The sequence below is a fragment of the Gymnoscopelus braueri genome, assembly GCF_963280865.1.
Source record: "Gymnoscopelus braueri genome assembly, chromosome: 11".
In the NCBI taxonomy this organism is placed as follows: domain Eukaryota; kingdom Metazoa; phylum Chordata; class Actinopteri; order Myctophiformes; family Myctophidae; genus Gymnoscopelus; species Gymnoscopelus braueri.
Genome location: NC_137613.1, coordinates 15,114,391 through 15,134,805, shown reverse-complemented (window position 1 = coordinate 15,134,805; position 20,415 = coordinate 15,114,391). Strand labels below are relative to the sequence as shown.

Here is a 20,415-nt window from a genome sequence, read left to right as displayed (position 1 = left end):
TGTGTGTGTGTGTGTGTGTGTGTGTGTGTACGGTTAAAATCTAAACTTAGTTTGAAAACCTATGCCAGTAGTTCTCAAGCTTTTTAGTGGCAAGGACCCCCAAATTGACACATATTAGCCCACAGACCCCCCCCCCCCCCCCTTTGAAAAGATATACCAGTGTCCCAGCATAATAGAAGATTTTTACAGCTACAGTATAGCAGTGATTCTCAACCATTTATTATTTTTTTAATTAAAGGACCCCTGTTTGCCCCACAATCCAGTGGTCCTCTGACCCCACTTTGAGAACCACTGCTCTATGATACTGAATTTGAACAGAACATAGCCTTTTATTTTTATTTTTTTCAAATAAGTTTCTGAGAAGGCTAGTCAAGGATCAGATCAGGCTTTCTCACAAATATCTAAACCCCACTCAGGTCAGGACTCATGGGAGTTATTCCTATGATCGTGGCAAAAAACATTTTCAGATGGGGGTCCGCGGACAAATACATATCATTTTGGGGGTCCGCAGCATGAAAAGGTTTGAGAACTACTGATTTAGAAGGCATTTGTAGAATCGGCCTCAGGTCTCAATGGATAGTGGCTACTGTATGCATCCAGTATTCAAGGGACCATGCACCATCACTAATGGTTCAGACCTAAAGAAATGTTTAACACCACTAGGCGCTCGATCGGCTGGAGCAGGGGTAAAGTTCCTGTCCACCACGGCAGAAAACGATGGGTTTGAGTAAACTCCTGTCCCACATACAGTGTACACATACACTCCACGTATCTAAGTGAGTGGTTATTATTAAAGATTGCTTCAGTAATCAAATCAATTTCTGTAGGCCTAAATTTAGCTTTTTAATGGATGAAATTACTAAATAATGTACCTATAACTTAACCCGACTCCGCCAGATGGGGGCGGTATTGACTAATGTGACGCAAGCTTCTTCCTTCTGGCAGAGTCAGGTTACCCATAATTGTCCTAAGCCAGTAAAACCTGATAAAAGTATCAAACTCCCAAAATGTACCAGAATACAGGAAATTGCATCTACACTGTTAAAAGCTTTCTGGAGGGGGCCCCCAGACCTCCCGCTTGAGGGTGTAGTCAGTGGCCACGCACCCCCACAAACCTCCTTCATTCTCACAGTCTGAGGTTGGCAGGTATGCTCAGAAGTATTATATAGTGCAGTTTTGCATATTAAAATGATGCAGTCAAGATGCTGTGTTGTGAACAGCAACAACAGAAAGAAAGAGCGGCAGCCAGGCAGCTGTTCCACCTGTGGAACTGGCTCGTGAGTGACACAACGAGAGAAGAAACAAAACAAAAAAAAAACTCTGTCACTGCCACAGGGCTAACACAAAAAAAATACAAGTAGCGTAATCGGTCCGACGAGCGCACACTGTACACATACAAACACACACCACTCTTTGTGCATAAAAGTAGACTAAATCCTGGTTGACTACACAAGTCCATTATTTAAATTCTTCACAGTTTGCATGAGTATGAGGTTTTCAAATATCCAATAAGGTATAATGACTATCAGAAAATGACAGAAGATCATGGTACTGGGAGGAGAGAGAGATAATATTGTTTAATATGAGTGTTGTTCTTTACCATAGAGACACACTGAAATTGATTGCACCAGTAAACACATGAAGATATTTAAAGTAAATTTATTATGGAGACCCAGTACAATTCGGTGGGTTGAATGAGACAATCATATCATTTAGCAATCGACACGAGTTGCACAGACAGAAGCTGACTTTTGAGAGCATGAAAAGTCATGCCATCCATTTCCACAGTTCATGTGGACACATCGACCGCTGTTGTCTGGGGCTCCACTTCCCCACATGTCTGCAACAAAATATTTGTCTGCTTTGCACCCATCAGACCACATCCAGAATTCATCCATGTGAATGTCACTTAGTCCAATCCAGGTCCCAGGATTGCCCTTGACCAGGGATGAGACATAGACTTGCTCTTCAGGACTGCGGATGGACACCAGGTTTCCACCTTCATCCTGGCAGTTGTCTTCTGCTTGGGCCCAGGTCAGTTTCCTAGAGTTGTACTTGTAGCAGCGACCATCAAAGTACTGCCATCCGTGTTTACAGCTTGCACGCTCTATCTTCATCTCAGCAAAGGCAGCAGGGTCCACAGTGTCTAGTGCCAGGGTTTCACGCTGTAGGTGCACCTCAGCCGAGGCAGCAGGGTGCACGGTGTCTAGTGGCAGGGTTTCACGCTGTAGCTGCTCCTCAGCCGAGGAAGCAGGGTGCACGGTGTCTAGTGGCAGGATTTCATTCTGTAGATTCACCTCAGTCAAGGGACTGGTGTGCACAGTGCCTAGTGCCAGCAGGCCCAGCAAGCCTAGGAGATGAGGAATCAGGAACATGTCAGCCTCAGGTTGTCTCTCTGTCAGTGGAGCTTGGATTGGAGTCTTGGAGAATCTCTGTCTGTATCTTGCAGACGTTAGACTGCTTGTCTTTATATCTGCTCCACAGAGGGCGTCTGCACAGCTGATGTAATATGATTGGTCGTAATGCAGTTGGCACATTGTCAGTACTAAAGGTAATATACAGAGATTAAGAACTGCCAACAGAAGAGATCAAATAGAATAAAATAAAACAGGTGGCACAGGGGAAAATACAATTACGATAAAGACAATAAGGAAGTAAAAATACGTCAAAATAAATAACTGATGGCCTCTGCCTTCTGAATCACTGGAGAGACCAGACATGAAAGGCTTTAGACATGATCAGTAAATGCATTTAGTTCAATTTAAGTGATATTGATAAATTCCAAATATTATCAAAGTATTCTGAGGCACCCCTGGGCACCCACTTTGAGAAACCCCACTACAACACCTCTGCCTGTCTGTAGTGGTATGAATCAATATCAATGAACTATGAATTAAAGAGAAAATCTATTGCAACCAGTGTGTGCACCATGTGGAAAACAGATTACAGTGCTGAAAATATATTTTAAAACACCTTAAAACTTTATTTTTGAGTTTCCATTTTTGATAAGCAGTAAGCTACTATTAGGCTACAATTAAACTACTAATAGCTCAGACTATTTTGATTTACTGTACGCAACTGCAAAGGCTAAAATGGAAGTGGGGAGGAGGCAGGACATCCTCTTTTCTCCCAGATCATTTTCAGCGCTTCTTTTGACTGTATGACGGAAGTATTTTAAAATGGTGTGAGTTAACAGTCTGGCTCGAGAGACTACTCAAACATAGCTGTTCTAGATCGGTGCTTCTCAAACTTTTCATGTCAAGGACCCCCAAAATGATATGTATTTGGCTGCGGACCCCCACCTGAAAAATATGTTGTGCCAGGGACCAAAAAAGGAGATCTACAAGCCCATAGCGTGGCACAAAGTGATGCGCTATGAGCTTATGTAGCTATTTTTTAGTAGAAAAAGTATGAAATATGGTTAAAATGATTGCGGCGCTATATTAACTAATTTTGCTACATGGACACCCCCTGGTACCCCCCAAGGACCCACTTTGAGAATCAATGTTCTAAATGGCTACTGGCCCCAGGGCCTTGTGTCCACCAAGCATGTCCTTTACAGAACTAGCAGCTTTGAATATGCTATAAGGGTATGTGCTCATCTTCACTTCTGTTTGATGTGGAGTTTCTTCTGAAAATCTACCTGATGGCTAAAGGTTTTTTATTTCCCCCCCTCAATTACTGACTCTGAGTAGAAGACACAGAAAGACTTAAAGAAAGCAGAGATTCTGCAGACACTTCTTTATTCAATACATTTTTTGAGACCCAAACAGCAGCATGTATTTATTCAACTTAGAAAAAGATATTGCAGGCATTGTAAAGGTATTGAACAAGCTATGGTCAGTCATTATCTCATCTGACTGTAATAGCTATTGGAGCAATTCCTTCAGACTATAGTGAAGTCAAAGACAGACTGCGAAGTGGCCTTCCCAGGGAGACAACACCCCAAGAAGACCAGTTCCTCACCCTTGCTTCACTGAGGAACCATAGGCTTTCTTTCAGAGATTTACAGACAAGATTGATTTGCACAACGGTACCACAGACAGATGTCAAAGTTGCGGGGCCCATGCTCAGGTGCCAGTCACACACTTGTGACTGACACACCTGCCAGCAAATGTTTTGGGGGGGCGCTATCCCATGTTTAGCTGTGTTGCTCCTTCCACTAATGCACAATCCTTGCAAGTTATACCTCGTTGTAAAGGTGACTAATCAACGATAAAAAATATACAAAATACAATACCAAATGGTATAATTGAAGGGGAGAAATAATCGACCCATAAGTTTCCAAACCTTTTGTGAGGAGTTTAGATACGTTATCTGAGGTGAACATCTTAGTTCAGTAACCCTGGAGACACTTGGCCAACCAACTACGGTAAACAGGGCATGGTTTATGATGACAAATATTATTTATATGGGAGAAAAAGATAAGATTTGATCCTTAAACTAACTGACTACGGTTTCCCAGAAGTTATCAATGATTTGAATAAGTGTCGTGTCAACCAATGGCCTTGGATACATGGGTTATGATGACAAACATACTTTATATGAGACAAAGATAAGATATGATCAGTACAACTATGTGGGATACTGTTTCCCATAAGCTATCAATTATTAGTTTAATAATTGTTGTTGACAGATTGACCAAGGGACACTTGTTTTAAGGGACACTTAAAGAGGTTTAAAATAGTTCAAATGCATACAGTAAGTGTAAGTATTATACAAAATCAAATATATATATAAGTATGTAGTGATTTACTCTTTAATTCATAGTTCATTCTTTATTTCTTTCTTTTTCCTTTATTTATTCAGGGAAACCCATTGAGAGCAAGCTCTCTTTTTCAAGGACGCAAAAAAAACCTGACCTGATCAGACAGGGTCAGAGGAATCCAATCAGTATCATAATATCTGTCTGTTCTCTATTAAGTTTTTAATAATTAAATGCTCATTTAAATGAAATCAATAATTGAAATACTGCATGCAACACTTTAAAAAAAATCTTTGTACATACTTTTTAAACATAGACATGGCATTTTAACCAAACACATCTTCACACTCTTGTAAAGCGCATGGCAAAATGGATTACACTTACAATTACTAATTATTCACAAATAATTCAAATGTATTTGAAATAAAACATCCTTAATTGAAAAACATCAACAGTCTCACCGATTCTGTGTGAAACAGGCTGGGCACAAACATGTAATGGCTGCCCCAGTCAATCCACAATTGGTTTCTAGATGTTAATCAACACCAAAACCAACGTAATTTCACATATTTGTTACTCTCAAATGAACGTATGACAATTTGGGTGAGTTACCTTAATTCTCTGTGGTTTATATTAATTAGTTTCTTCTAGTTTTCAACACCTTTTCACTCTGTGTTCTGTGCACTTCTCATCCTGTCTGTGACTGTGGCTTTTTTCTCTGCTTCAACATCATCAGCTCCATAGATCAGCTCAACTGACTCTAGCTTGATTAGTGCAGGACTGCAGGTGGGAGGGACTCCCTGCTTTTACAGGTTGTTGTTAGGCCTGAACTGACTGCTGATTGGCCAGAACCACATGTCACTCGGTCTCTATTACTTCGTGATTATTAGATAATGATACATGAATACGTTGTCGTTGTGTGTGGTTTGTCCAGTTGAATATGTCCTCATGCTAGTATGCTAGTGGTTCATTAATCTAGTGGCTGTTTTATCAGATCACACACACACACACACACACGCACGCACGCACGCACGCACGCACGCACGCACGCACGCACGCACGCACGCACGCACGCACACACACACACACACACACACACACACACACACACACACACACACACACACACACACACACACACACACACACACACACACACACACACACACACACACGCACACACACCACTTGTTTATAAAAGTAGACTAAATCCTTGTTGATGTACTGCACAAGTCTATCATTTATTTAAATTCATCACAGTTTGCATGAGTATGACCATAATACAGATGATATGGGTAGGGTTTGGTTTCATTATACTGTATGCAATAAGGTAATGACTAAAGGACAGAAAATTACAGAAGATCATGTAACTGGGGGAGAGAGAGAGAGAGAGAGAGAGAGAGAGAGAGAGAGAGAGAGAGAGAGAGAGAGAGAGAGAGAGAGAGAGAGAGATAATTCCTCTACTATTGTTTAATATGAGCATGAATGAAACATTTTTAAAGTAAAATGTATTATGGAGACCCAGTACAATTCAATGGGTTGAATGAGACAATCCTATCATTTTGGACAGTCGGTACGCACAAACAGAAGTTGAATGCTGAGACAGTTCATATGGACACATTTGCCACCATTGTCTGGCGCTCCAGGTCTCCATGTGGGGATGCGCAATTGGGACCCATCAGACCACATCCAAAAACAATTCATGTGAATGTCACTCATTCCAATCCAGGCCCAATTCTGTTGTGGGTCATGGAGCTGGACTAGGGTTGAACAAAGCTGTCCTGTCCTCAAAGTCACTGTGGATGGACACCGCAGGTTGCCGCCTGGAAACAGGCAGTTCCGTTCTGCTCCGGCCCAGGTCATAAGTGCAGCGACGTACTTGTATCAGCGACCGTTGAAAACGTGCCATGAGCGTGGACAGCTGATGTGTCTGCACAGCTGATGTGATAGGTCGTAATGCTGTTGGCACATTGTCAGTACTAAAGTTAAGATAAAGAGATTAAAGGGATATTTCACTTTCAAAAAAACGTTTGGTCATTTTATCGTCTACTCAGGCCTTTGTGAGCCCTCCAGACCGTATTTAAGTTGCTTGATTCAGTATTTAGATATTTGATATTCATTTTATCAGACACGCCCCCTTCCTATACAAACCCATTATAACTTCAAACTCCATTTTTAACATGTTAGATTCATCAAAAACACCCGTCCTTGGTTCTGGTGACTCACCCTGCTCTCCTAATACGCGAGGGGGCCGTGTTTTTTCGATTACTTTTTTCATTTATTTTTTATATATTTTTTGGAAAATGAAAAAAAATAAATACAATCAAGAACGTTCTGTAACTAATAATTGGGCCGCGCGACCCGGAAATGACCGTAATAATCCTAAAACGGGAGCAAAAATATTTTTCCATTGGCCCAGCGGCCCACCGGGCATTTGCCCGGTATGCCAATTGGCCAGTCCGCCGCTGAGAGAGAGACAGACAGACAGACAGACAGACAGACAGACAGACAGACAGACAGATTGTGGGGTGGGGTAGAAAGAAGAAACAATGACCCTAAAACCCACTGGCTAGCTTAACACCCCTTGTCTTGTACTTTTTACTTTTAGCTCATAAAACTCCCCATGTAGAGCTGGAGATATCGACAACAACCAGGAGTTGTTTTTGTTTATACCACCTAAACATACTTTCTCTTAGGAACTGGTTATATAGCCTTTTATGGTAATTAATTCATCACATTGCAGCCTAAATGCATTTACTGATAATGTCTAAAGCCTTATGTCTGGTCTCTCCAGTGAGCCAGAAGGGGTGGCCGCCTCATTGTTTCCAAATCCCGGCCGGCTCACTGTCAGGGCTCCTCAGCTATGGAAATACTTGCTCAAGAGTCTCAGGTTAGCTAAATCAGAATTTATTATGCTTGTTTATTCTTTAGTTTTATTATTTTATCAGATTTTTATCGTAATTGTCTTGTCTAGTTCAGTAACCCTGGAGACACTTTGTGGCCAACCAACTACTGTAAACAGGGCATGGGTTATGATGACAAATATTCTTTATGAGAGAGAGAAAGATAAGATTTGATCCTTAAACTAATGTAGACTACGGTTTCCCAGAAGTTATAAATGTTTTGAATAATTGTCGGTGTCAACCAATGGCCTTTGATACATGGGTTATGATGTCAAACATACTTTATATGAGACAAAGATAAGATATGATCAATTCAACTATGTGGATTAATACTGTTTCCCATAAGCTATTAAATATTAGTTTAATAATTGTTAGACAACTTGACTAATTAGGGACACTTGTTTTAAGGGACACCTGTCTTAAAGAGGTTTAAAAAAAATCAAATGCATACAATAAGTGTGAGTTTTATACAAAATCAAATATATATCGAAATATTGGTTGCCAGTATAAAGATAATATTATACAGTATACAGTATTGTAGTGATTTTCTCTTTAATTCATAGTTCATTGATATTGATTGATACTGTATTACTACTACAGACAGGTAGTGGTGCAGTCTACATCAGGGTTTCTCAAAGTGGGTGCCGTTACACCCTAGGGTGCCGTTACACAAGTACAAGTGCAGCCGAATATTTTGATATTATTTCGAATTGATCAATATCACTTCAATTTAACCAACTTAAATATACTTAAATAAAACAGACCTGAGTTGCACTGTACTTGGTGCGTTCTTTTTCAATCTACACAAATCTCTCGATAAACATTCGCCAAAAATAGCAGATCTACAACGCATTGTGAGCTTGTACAGTAGATCTCCTATTTTTGGCCAATGTTCCAACCAGAATAGGGAAGCTGGGGTGGTTAAACGTTATTTTCAATCTGTCCTAATGGAAACAGATATTCTCTCAAGTTTTCCTCATGACATACTGTGTCTTACTCTTAGGGGGAAAGATTTACATATTTACGTACTGTAATATGACATAAATGTAAGGTTTTTAAAGTAGGCTACAAGTAACAATGTAATTCAGGGGTGCCGTTATTTACAGGGGTTCCCTGAGCCAAAAAACGTACATGATAAACATTTATACACTGTATATATACCCACTAAAGAAAACAGCAGGATTTCTGCTGTACAGTATATTCTGTGATCCATTCACTTCAGTGATTTTGTCACAAATACCAGGTTGAGTATATAGGCCTAACTGCAATAAATCATGTTTTCATAATGAAGGCATCTTCTCTCTAAAACTCACACTTCGATTCGTAAAATCAACCTAGGTTACAAGGGCCTTTGTGTTTGGACGTGACCTGAGGCTGTGACCTTGAACACAAACACAATTGCTTGACAGCAGTCATTTCCCAGTAGCTCTATGGCGTTGCAAGTTTAAAATGAGCTAACGGTAATGTAGAATCACTATATACATTACAGAAGTACTGTAGGATACTAAAGGAGATATGAAAGTAAAGCAAACTACTCTTTCAGTGTTTTCACACTCCCTGCTACTTTGGTTGGCATTTTACAGTAACTGCAGATGACAGAAATAGAAGAACATCCTGATACTAAAATAAAATAAATATCTACAATAGTGAAAATATGGGATATACTTGTGACGCATTGTGAGCTTGTAGATCTGCCATTTTCACTATACAGGTTTTTGAAATAGGGCTGAAGTGGTTAATTCATAATATACATTTTCCCTTCCTAGAAATGTAGTGTAGTCAAAAGTAGCCAAAAATACTCAAGTACAGAGTAAGGAAAGTACTGTCGTATACAGCAATACAAAGGTAAGAAACAACAATAAGAAGCACCATCAATACAAATGTAAGTTGTTATGTAACACTGTCACAATGAAAAGTTGTTCGTGGACCCCAGGAAGAATAGCTGCTCTAATGAAGCTAATGGTGGATGACAAACAAACAAACAAACAACCTTGCCATAGTATGTAGACCCCACCCCTCATCAGAGGAGCAGATGTATGCCTGTGGCATTGTCCTATATCCTTCTCAAATCACCTAAAAGAAAGTCTGTCTCCTAAAATAATAAACTTAAAATAAACAAATATACTAATGTACTTTTAATACTAATATTCAGCAAACATGTACTATTTCTAACATTATTGAATAGACATAACTTATTTACCATGAACATATTAAGACACTTCTTATAGATATGTTATCTGAGGTGAACACAATAGAATCAACCTTTCATCTTAGCTCAGAAACCCACACCTCACATCCAGGTCCACTGGCATCCTCATGGGATATGATGACAAGCATACTTTATATGAGAGAGAAAGATAAGATAATGATCCTTAAAATGATGTGGACTAGGCCTACTGTTTCCCAGAAGCTATCAACTTGATTTGATTATTTATCAGTGGTGCCAACCAACGGCCTTGGATACATGGTTTATTACAAACATACTTCTTATGAAATAGAAAGATAAGATTTGATCAATAAAATTATGTGGACTACTGTTTCCCAGAAGATGAAGAAGTGACCTTGAACACAAACGATTGCTTGATGGCAGTAATTTCCCAGTTGCTCTTGCAGTGTTGCAAGTTTAAAATAAGCCAACGTTAATGTAGAATCGCTGTACCATGTACATCTGGACAACAGTCTATCTGGCCGACCCGAGGGCACTGCACTCCCTCGGGTCATCAGCAATCCTCGCGGAGTTGAAGTCAATCAGTCGGACAGTACTCGAGATACGTGAACTGCAGACGGACAGAGATTTGGCACATTTATAGTAGGATGTAATGTATAAGGACGCTGATCAGGGGTCTGCTCTGATCTGCACCAATGCTGGCACTAACAATGTTCAGGGGTCTGACATGAGAATAGTCACACCAGGGACTACATTGTAAAACCCACTTTACTGCTGCCAAAGACCCCTGAGGGCTACACGTTGTACAATCCAGATTACTGCTGACAGGGGCCCACATATTGTCGAGGCGCACCATTGCTCCAATCCACACCATCGCTCTGATCAGCACAATGTAGTACTAGATTTAAAGGCTGCATCTAATATTTAAAAAAAATCTAATATAGTACATGTGCATATAATTGTGTATCTATATCCAAAATGAGACTTTTTAATACAAAAAAGGGAGAAAAAAGGAAATTACAGCCTCCCTAATATCAAGTATAAACTGTGGTTGTGTGGCTATAGTACTGTACTGTAGAAAAATAAGCTTCCAGGCAATACCACTACAACAGTATGACTTGCTACCATAAAGTCGCAGGCGTACAAGTAACCTTATTATAGAGAGGAAACCATGAGTATACATGTGTTAATACAGTTCACAGTTTTAAGAGTAGCCATTCCAAATAAAACATTGCATTACTAGAAATAAGTAAATTTCTGCTGACGTGTGGCAGGATAAAGAATGCAGGGAGAGCTGTGAAGAGCTTCCAATATGAACCCAAGATGCACCCTCTATATTAAAAGTAGACATGGTAAATCCCTTTTTGATCTACTACATGTTTTAAAGTAGATTATTTGAATTCTTCATAGTCTATGACCGTAATACACATGATATCATGGTAGATAAAGGTTCATTTTCAATTGCTTTAATAGGGTAATGACTAAATGACAGATCACGTAACCGGGGAGAGAGAGAGAGAGAAATAAAAGACTGCATGAATACAGTACATTTGATGTGAATGTATTTATTACCCAGTACAAGTCAGTGGGTTGAATCAGACAATCAGGGACAGAGTGTACGAGATGCACAAACAGAAGGTTAAGTAAGTCCTTCTGTACATGCATAGTTATTCCACTGTTTGTTATGGTTTGTAAGCCCACAGTGTTCATTTCCACCAACATTGTCTGGCTGTCCCACACGGTGAAGCTCACTTTTCACCCATCAGACCACACCCACCAACCCTCCATGTGAATGTCACTCAGGCCAATCAGGTCCATCCCTCTGATGGGTCAAAGTTCTGGATCACGGTTCGGACAAAGTCACGCTCATCTGCACTGTGGATGGACACCAGGTTGTCACCTTGAGACGTGCAGTTTCGCTCTGCCTCGGCCCTTTGTCATATGTGTACCTAAATACTTGCAGCAGCGGCCATTGAAGCTGAACCAAAACATTGGACAAGAGCCACGCTCTAGCTTCACCTCAGCAGCGGCAGCGTGTGCACGGAGTCTAGTGCCAGCAAACTCATTTAACAATAGCGTCCTCGAAGCCGACAAAACCACAGAAAGTTTTGCTCTTTCATCATAGAAACAAGTGGGCTTATAACCAAAACGATCCATGTTCTTTGGGAGAAATGGTGTTAGTGAGTGTTCCGTGGAGAAATAGTTAGTGGGAATGAAAACATAGGTGTGCACCACTGGAAGTGGAGGGCTGAAGGCATGTCCAAACCCCGGTTTCCAGTGAGCATAGGTCTAGTTAACCCCCCCTCCCCCCCAGAGTCAAAAGCAAACTGCAAAAATGAGGAATCAGGAGCATGATGTCAGCCTGAGGTTATGTCTCTGTCAGTGGAGCTTGGATTGGGGTCTTCTTGATGTCTCTCTGTTGCTGTCTGTATCTTGCAGACCTTAGACAGCTTGTCTTTTTATATCTATGGGTATTTTTATATCGCAGCTTTAACATATTCATATCACCCCACACCTTTATACACACACCACATGTACACGCAATTTATCTTGCAGCTGTGGAATTCACATATGATAGGCTACACACACGCGCGTGTGGCAGACAGTGAAAGTTAACAAGCTAAAACGGCTTTTTTAATCTACACGTTTTAAAGGTAGATAATAATACAGATGACAATAGTACAGTTTGTGAAGGTAATGAGTACAATGACATAGATTATAAAACTATGGGAGAAAGGCTGAGAAACTATTGTAGTCTACTGTATAAATGCCCTATGGCATGTATGTTTTTTTTTACAATGGAGACGCACATTAAACACATATTTCATGTACTTAAAGGGGAATTTTGGACCACGGTTTTCTTACCTTTTCTATGATGTTATGATATCTTAGGATGAATGGTACAGTAGAACATTTTCATAACTCCATCCCGGGTCCGCCAGAGCTAAAAACGCGCACCAATAGGCCTCGCACTAGATCGCATATTTTGATCGTTTTTTTTCTCTTTTTTTTTGGTGAGATTTGACGTTCATAGTGACAGAACACTATGCAATGTGATTGTCTTGAATGCGCCCCACCAGAAGTCTCACTAGACGAGATTGAAATCTTGAGATTGAAAGGACTGAAAATGGAAAACAATCCTAGAAAACAATGTGGTAGGCATTTTTCTGGTATTCATGTGTTGTTTCTATATATTCTTTGTCTCAGCAAATCGTTCGACAAATGACCAATTGCACACCAGTAAATGTCACATAAAACCTATAATTTATTAATTTTCACTTTCAGTAAAACTTTGACATAGTAAAATGCGGCTTTAGAAAAGACGTGTGGCTTTGACTGTCTGGGGGGGATTTGAGGGGACACGAGGGGGACACGTATTGCTTTTATGTTTGACTTGTTTTCCTCTTACGATAGATAAATAATGACATCCCAAACATAGGCATATATTTACACATCAACAATATTACAGTAGTACAAAGTCTCTTGCATTGTGAGCATGTGGGGATCTTAAGTTTTCTTGTCACGTCATGCAAACAGGTTCAAACTACATTCTTGTAAAACAGAACTATACATAGTCATGACAATGGCCTTTGAAACACTAGATACAGCCCCTCTCTCGCTCTCTGTTTTCGCCTCAAAATGTCCTGTCCTCCGATGCCCACAAAACTCAAAAAGTAGCAAGTTTACATTCCAGTGTTGCAGCTTTAAACCACAAACCTCTTTTCCTTTCATTGATTTTTTATTTTTTATGGAATTCCACAACAGTCCCATGAAGCCTCTGAACATGGCACATCAAATGAGACATTCTGCCACCCCGGCAATACATAAATAAACAATATATTACAATAAATAAGTAGTAGCACACATACTGTATGCTGCATTTGGCCCCTAGGTGAGCAGAGGTGTAGGTGTGTGTGTGTGTGTGTGTGTGTGTGTGTGTGTGTACTCAATTATCATTTAATTTGAAAACCTCTATGACAATGGTACTCAAGCTTTATACCAGGGTCCCTCATAAGAGAAGATTTCTACAGCGACAGTATAGCAGTGATGCTCAACCATTTTAAATAGGGATGCACCGATATCGAAATTCTTGGCCGACACCGATTCCGATATTTGTTTATTTCGTTTTTGGTGTTATTTCCTCCTTTTGTGCCAGGGAACAAATAAATATTCATTATAAGAAATAACTGAATCTACAGCTTGGTAGGTTACACATAACCAATGCACCAACATAACCGGCGCAAAATTTATGCTTATCAACAACATAAAAATATCGGCTACTGCCATCGGTGAATGTCAACTTTATTTGCCGATACCGATATTGACCGATATATCGGCGCATCCGTAATTTTAAATTTAAGGACCCCCCCCCCAGTTTGCCCCACAATCCCCCATTTGATACAATTTTGATCTCTGGGACCCCGCAATCTGCACTGTAGTATCATCAGTGTTAATTTAACACAGAGAGTACAAATGGAACCAAATTGAGTTACAGACACTTCAGAGTCCATTTGGTTCCTAACAATCAATCAACCATTTTGCTGGGGAACCCCCTCAAGGACCCCTGGGGGTCCTCGGACACCACTTTGAGAACCACTGCTCTATGATACTGAATTTGAACAGAACAGAACATGGCCTTTTATTTTCTCAGAAGATCAGTAACTTGGAACTGGCTTTCTCACAAACATCTAAACCCACTCCAGGTCAGGACACATGGGAGTTATTCATATGATCTTGGCACAAAACATTTTCAGATGGGGTTTCCCAAATACATATCATTTTGGGGGTCCTGGACATGAAAAAGTTACTGCTTTAGAAGGCATTCGTAGAATGGGCCTCAGGTCTATGTTGTGTTAAAGTGCATTGAGGAACGCTGCTCATGACTACATAACCCAGTGCCTTGTGAGCCGAGAAACCAAACAGAATCTCAACTAGCGTTTTCTTCAGGAAGGCTTAACAACATCACTGCTTCTCTCAGTGTCAGGTCCGGTGACGCACCTCATGGGTCCATTTGGCACAAAACATTTTCAGATGGGGGTCCGCGGCTAAATGTATATCAATTTGGGGGTCCTTGACACAAAAATAATTGAGAACTACTGACTTAGAAGGCATTTGTAGAATCGGCATCAGGTCTTAATGGGTTACACGCATCCAGTATTCAAGGGACCATGCACCACGTGTCACTGAATGGTTCAGACCTAAAGAAATGTTTAACACCACTAGGCGGCGCTCGGCAGGCGCAGGGGTAAAGTTCCTGTCCACCACGGCAGAAAACGATGTGTTTGAATCGTCCGCAGTGCCTCCGGCTCGGCCCTCCGGCTCGGCCCTCCGGCATCCATTTGAGCACCTCGGCTGTGTTTCGGAGGAGGGAAGCTGAGCCGGGGGAGGAGGGTGATCTTTTGTCACCGCACCATTGGCTGCTGTAGTGATGGGTCGTTCATGATCGATTTGTTCAAAAGAACTAGAACACTTTGGCGTGAACATGAAGGAACCCGTTCACTTCCTGAAGCGGTTACGTTCACGCTTTCGTTCATGCACCGTACACAGGACGGGAGGGTGGGCTGTTCCCGCGACAGACAGACAGCGGTGCGGTTGAGTTGTTTTTCACTAGACATGAACGAATCATTTGAACGGATCATTGCCGTGAACGTAAATGAAATCGTTCGTTCACTGAAATGAACGAACGTTTTTTCCCCACCACTAAGCGACTGAACGTCGGTGAGGAGTAGGATGTTCCTCCACATGCACTACAACAGCAGCAGTGCACGGAAATATATGTGGTGAATCCCGGAATTGGCATAATGACTATATTGGGATAAAACAGGGAATTCTTTTTTTTTGGCAACTCTAAATTTAGAGAGAGAAATTAAGGAGTGCTTTGATGCAGGGCAACTGGACCAAATAATGGAGACAATAATATGAACGGTCAGCAGCAAACGACTGTATTGGAGTATAACACTGACTGAGACGAGGCTGTATTTCCTTACATGATTTCGACTGGATCAGCCCTTTATTGACAAAAACATAAAAGGGGGAAAAAAGGGCAAATTACAACTATGGGTCCGTAATAGTAAACCCGTCTTGTCTTTTTGGGAATCTATCAGCACCTATTAGGCATGAGCATCAACCCTGATTTATACAGTCTCTTACATCTTGTGACATCATGATTATCTCTGGGTTCACATATGGGGAAGTGGGCCTTCTGCCACTTACATCTGACAACAGGAATAAGCAGCAGCCTCCTGCGCCTCCTTCCCAGTAGCTCCACATCATTGTGTTCTCGCCAACTCCCGTCTCTACAGCAGTGGTTCTCAACCTGTTCAGGCTGCGACCCTCCAAAATAATCATATTTGAACTGGGGACCCCCCAAAATAATCATATTTGAACTGGGGACCCCCCAAAATAATCATATTTGAACTGGGGACCCCCCAAAATAATCATATTTGATGAACTGGGGACCCCCCAAAATAATCATATTTGATGAACTGGGGACCCCCCAAAATAATCATATTTGATGAACTGGGGACCCCCCCCAACCCTGACAAGCACTTGGAATTGTAGAAGTTGAGACATTACATTTTAGTTTGACTCGGTTCCACAGATAAATATTGTGAAAATAGCCAATCTACAAGCTGCGAGGCGTTGCGAGTTTGTAGATCGGCTATTTTCAACATTGTTGCCTTTCTTATATTATTTGACAATTTGGCCAATGTTTGACCATCTTTTATAGTATAATAGTAGTATAATATAATAAATGTGTTGTGTACTTTTGATGCAGCAATCGTCTTTTTTTATTTCATTTATCGTCTTTTTTTTGGGGGTATTAAAAAGGTCTTAAAAGTCCTTACATTGTCCCTTTATACTGTCATCTGAGGACCCCCCAAAAATCACGTGAGGACCCCCCTGGGTCTCTCACAGGTTGAGAACCACTGCTCTACAGTATACTGTATCATTGACTCACTGTGGCAGGGTGTTTGGCACTGGAACGTGTGGCGGTACATAAATATATACAGTATACAATGTAAATTTCATACAAAACTGTAATGGTTTTGGGCGGGGGACGGGGGACGGGGGGGAAGGGCTGCGTCCTGTGGCTGAGAACTTGTCAGAATCCTGAAATGGAGACCCAAGAAAGGAAGGCCAAAGCAAATGGCAAACCTAATGGCGGCACGACATATGGCGGCACGACATAATGAGGGCGTCTTTTGGCGTGGAACTATGGCACGATGGGGGGAGCGCAGAGTTTCAATTGTCGAATTTGGATGGAGGATGAAGTATGTGTCACGGTACAACTTCTTTGACATGCCAGCGTTGTGTGCTGCAGTATTCAGACGTCTCGAACATCGGAACCTGCGTATTATGCTACGGCACAATAACCAATAAGCAGCGAAACGGCGAACATCAAAAAAATAACCATTAACGTGACGAGACACCGCAGTTTTCTAATACACAGAGGGCATGAATATAAAATACGAAATAATGGCATCTAAAGACACCCGGCGAGTTGACATGATCATATCCATCGGATTGTTTTTTTCTTCCAAAACATAACTCATAAATCCTATACAATACAGTGCAGTTTTGCAGATTTAAAATGATGCAGTCAAGATGCTGTCGAGTCACTTGGGGGAGGGGGGGGGGGGCTGTGTGTGTTGTGAACAGCAACAACAGAAAGCAAAGAGTGGCAGGCAGCTGTTCCACCTGTGGAACTGGCTCGTGAGCGCCACAACGAGAGAAAAAAAAAAAAAGCAAACGTCCCTCACTGTCACAGGGCTAATACGGATACAAGAAGAGTGGGCGCCGAAGAAGAGTGGCCACCTCAATGTAAAATGTTCTATTTTGTCCAAAATGGTCTTAAAGTAAAGTATACATGACGTGAACCTGCACGCATCATCATTATCAGACTTACATTTACCCTTCAACTTCTTGATATATTACAGGTTTTGTAGCAATTTGTAGCAATTGTAGAAATATCAGACCTTTATTGTGGAATGTTCAAGCATGTTCTAATCATGTATACTTTACATCACTTTTCCATTTCCCAAATATATATATATTTTTGGACAAAATAGCGAATTTTACATCGAGGTGCCCACTCTTCCTTAGTGCCCAGTCTTCCTGATACCGCTAATACAAAAACAACAACAGCAAGAAGCGTAATGGGTCCGACCAGCGCACACTGTACTGTCTCTGTTGTACTACAGTCTCCTGTGGTCTCGAGTCTTTTGGCAAAATCACTTTCAGTGTGGAGAGTCTGTAGGTGCGGACGGTTGGCAGAATGAAATGCCGCGGAGGAGAAGGAGGTGGAGGAGGAGGAGGAGAGAGGCCCGTAAAGCCTTTATAACGGCACGTCTCTGCCGTTTCAAAGGCTTCAGGGAAGAAGAAGAAGCGGCGCAGCGGCCGCCGCGGCCCATACTGTCACGGTTGAGGCAGAGTGCAGCTTCGTGTCTTATCGCCACCCTAGGGGCTTTAGGGAAGAACACATGGCACTTTTTAATGTCCACTCAGTCATGCTGGTAGTGCGGTTCTCTGTGTGTGTGTGTGTGTGTGTGTGTGTGTGTGTGTGTGTGTGTGTGTGTGTGTGTGTGTGTGTGTGTGTGTGTGAAAGAGACATATGTTGCAGTGTGTCCACTGTACCAGATACACTAGGTGCTGGCATTTCCACGATGTTGTCGCACATGTCCGTTCTGCTTGTGTGTGCTTGTGTGTGTGTGTGTGTGTGTGTGTGTTCAGGCCCTTGGCTCCAGTTTGTGTGAGAGCTGGAACAGAGTCTGCTGATTGTCGATGATGTGCAGATAGTGAACGCTGGCTCTCACCTCCGCACTGTCACCCCCGCTTATCTCGTTGCCTAGGAGACGGACACACACACAGACACACGCACGCACACACACACATACACAAATTAATCACACAGTAGGAGAGGATCCTGCTACATGTAAGTGTACACATTCACACACACACACACACACACACACACACACACACACACACACAGATAGATGTGTGTGTAGGCCTGTGACAATTATTGCAGAATCGCCTGATCGCAATAATTTGAGATAATCACAATAATTTGTTTCAAATTCGTTATAATCGTTTCCATGTTGAAAAATGTTCATATATTTTCAAACATTTTCAAAAATAGTGGAAATAGCAATTCCCACTATTCTTGTTTTGTTTTTAAGTAAAAAGTTATTAAATTATGTAAGTTATTTGTTATATCTGCCCTGTGCAACTTTTGTTTACGAACAGAAATGCAATTTTTATTCATAATGTTCAGAAACACAATTAAATCGTTAATCACAATTATTTGAGCGACAATTAAATCGCCAAGTAAAATGTCATAATCGTGACAGCCCTATGTGTGTGTACACACACATTTATTACGCACAGGTATTGTATTGGGACCATATAGACAGCAAAAAGTCAGTTGTCCCTGAAAACGGTTGCTTGGAAACTGTAGGTGCAAACTGCAAACTGCAAACTGCGTGGGAGAGTCAAGAGAACCAAGCACGCCCCCCTAAGGCTGCAGTATGCAAACTCAAACACCAGGGGGCAACAGACCCACAGAAATAAATGGATGGGAAACTAATTCCCTTCCAGTTGTGAGTAGGCTGTAGTATGCTCAATAAGACAGAGTGTCTATCAGTAATAGTCAGTGGATGTGCTTCTATTGCCAACTGTCCTTTTGTTTTGTTGTCACATCACCATGCGCCAAAAGAAAGAAAAACAAACAAATAAACAAATACGCAGGTTCCGATGTTCGAGACGTTGTGTTTTTTTATTTGAATCCTGAAAAGTAACAGTTTTGGACATTCACTCACCGGGTTGATCGCTTTGGCAGTGACGAATTAAACGCACCGTGTCTGCGATCATGTGCTGTGGAGTCAGGAGAGAACAGACGAGCTGCCATCAGCAACAATACAAGAGAGAACTACAGGATGTAGATTGAACACATAAACCACTTGATTAAAAAAGCCTTAAAAAGTCCTTAAATAGTTGCAGCCCAGAGTGGACAGTGAAACACACACGCACACACACTCACACACACAACGGTGACAACAAATTCTAAAAACAACTACAGTCAGTAAGGTGACGGTCCAAACTCACCAGCTTCTCAAAATTGACCAGGTTGTCGTGAAATGTCTTGTTTCCTTCGTGGATAAAGGTGATATCTGGGTAGAAGACAAAGGTGTTACGACAGAGTGTGTGAGGCCGTGTCGTGAGTGTGTGTGTGTGTTTGTGTGTCTTTGTCAGTGTGTGCATGTCTCTGTGCATTTGTGTGTTTTCTTTCTGAGTGTGTGTGAAGTGAACATTCAAAATGAGACAAAGCATGTGTGTAGTGTACCTTTCAGAAGCAGAGGCATGAAGGGGATTTTGGGCGGCTTCATCCGTTTGAAGGCCTCTCTGTAAGCCTTGTGGTTCAGAGATGGGTCCTGGACAGGCACATAACAATACCAAGGAGAAGGAGGAGAAGAAAACCCAGTGAGTGAAGAAAAGAACGAAGAGGAGAAAAAGGAGAGAGACAGAGACGGAGAGAGGAAGTAGAGGGGAGGGAGGGATGGAGAGTGAGTGGCGATCTCTCTATAACCATATCTCAAACCTGAGTTATACTTAGTTGCACGCAGGTATTGCGCACCAGA

The 20,415-nt window shown here is 41.5% G+C and overlaps 1 protein-coding gene and 2 long non-coding RNA genes across 4 annotated transcripts in view; 1 reads left to right on the top strand and 2 right to left on the bottom strand.

The window, feature by feature from the left end:
• The first annotated feature begins 267 nt into the window (after positions 1-267).
• On the top strand, positions 268-17,528 carry LOC308095897. Its single transcript, XR_013934090.1, has 2 exons — positions 268-352; positions 14,427-17,528. It is a non-coding gene; the product is annotated as an uncharacterized lncRNA (long non-coding RNA).
• LOC308095410 lies at positions 13,021-14,136 on the bottom strand. The gene is made up of 2 exons (XR_013934066.1): positions 13,536-14,136; positions 13,021-13,492 (listed from the first exon to the last, which is right to left on the bottom strand). It is a non-coding gene; the product is annotated as an uncharacterized lncRNA (long non-coding RNA).
• Positions 17,424-20,415, bottom strand: part of rapgef5a (Rap guanine nucleotide exchange factor (GEF) 5a) — an 81,589-nt gene continuing 78,597 nt past the window's right edge. For both annotated transcript variants that reach the window (XM_080443029.1, XM_080443030.1), the window contains exons 23-26: positions 20,121-20,208; positions 19,883-19,947; positions 19,597-19,651; positions 17,424-18,623 (exon numbers count right to left, since the gene is read on the bottom strand). In XM_080443029.1, coding sequence (XP_080299155.1) covers positions 18,505-18,623; positions 19,597-19,651; positions 19,883-19,947; positions 20,121-20,208 — 327 coding nt within the window. In that variant the 3' untranslated portion in view covers positions 17,424-18,504. The remainder of the gene's footprint in view (positions 18,624-19,596; positions 19,652-19,882; positions 19,948-20,120; positions 20,209-20,415) is intronic.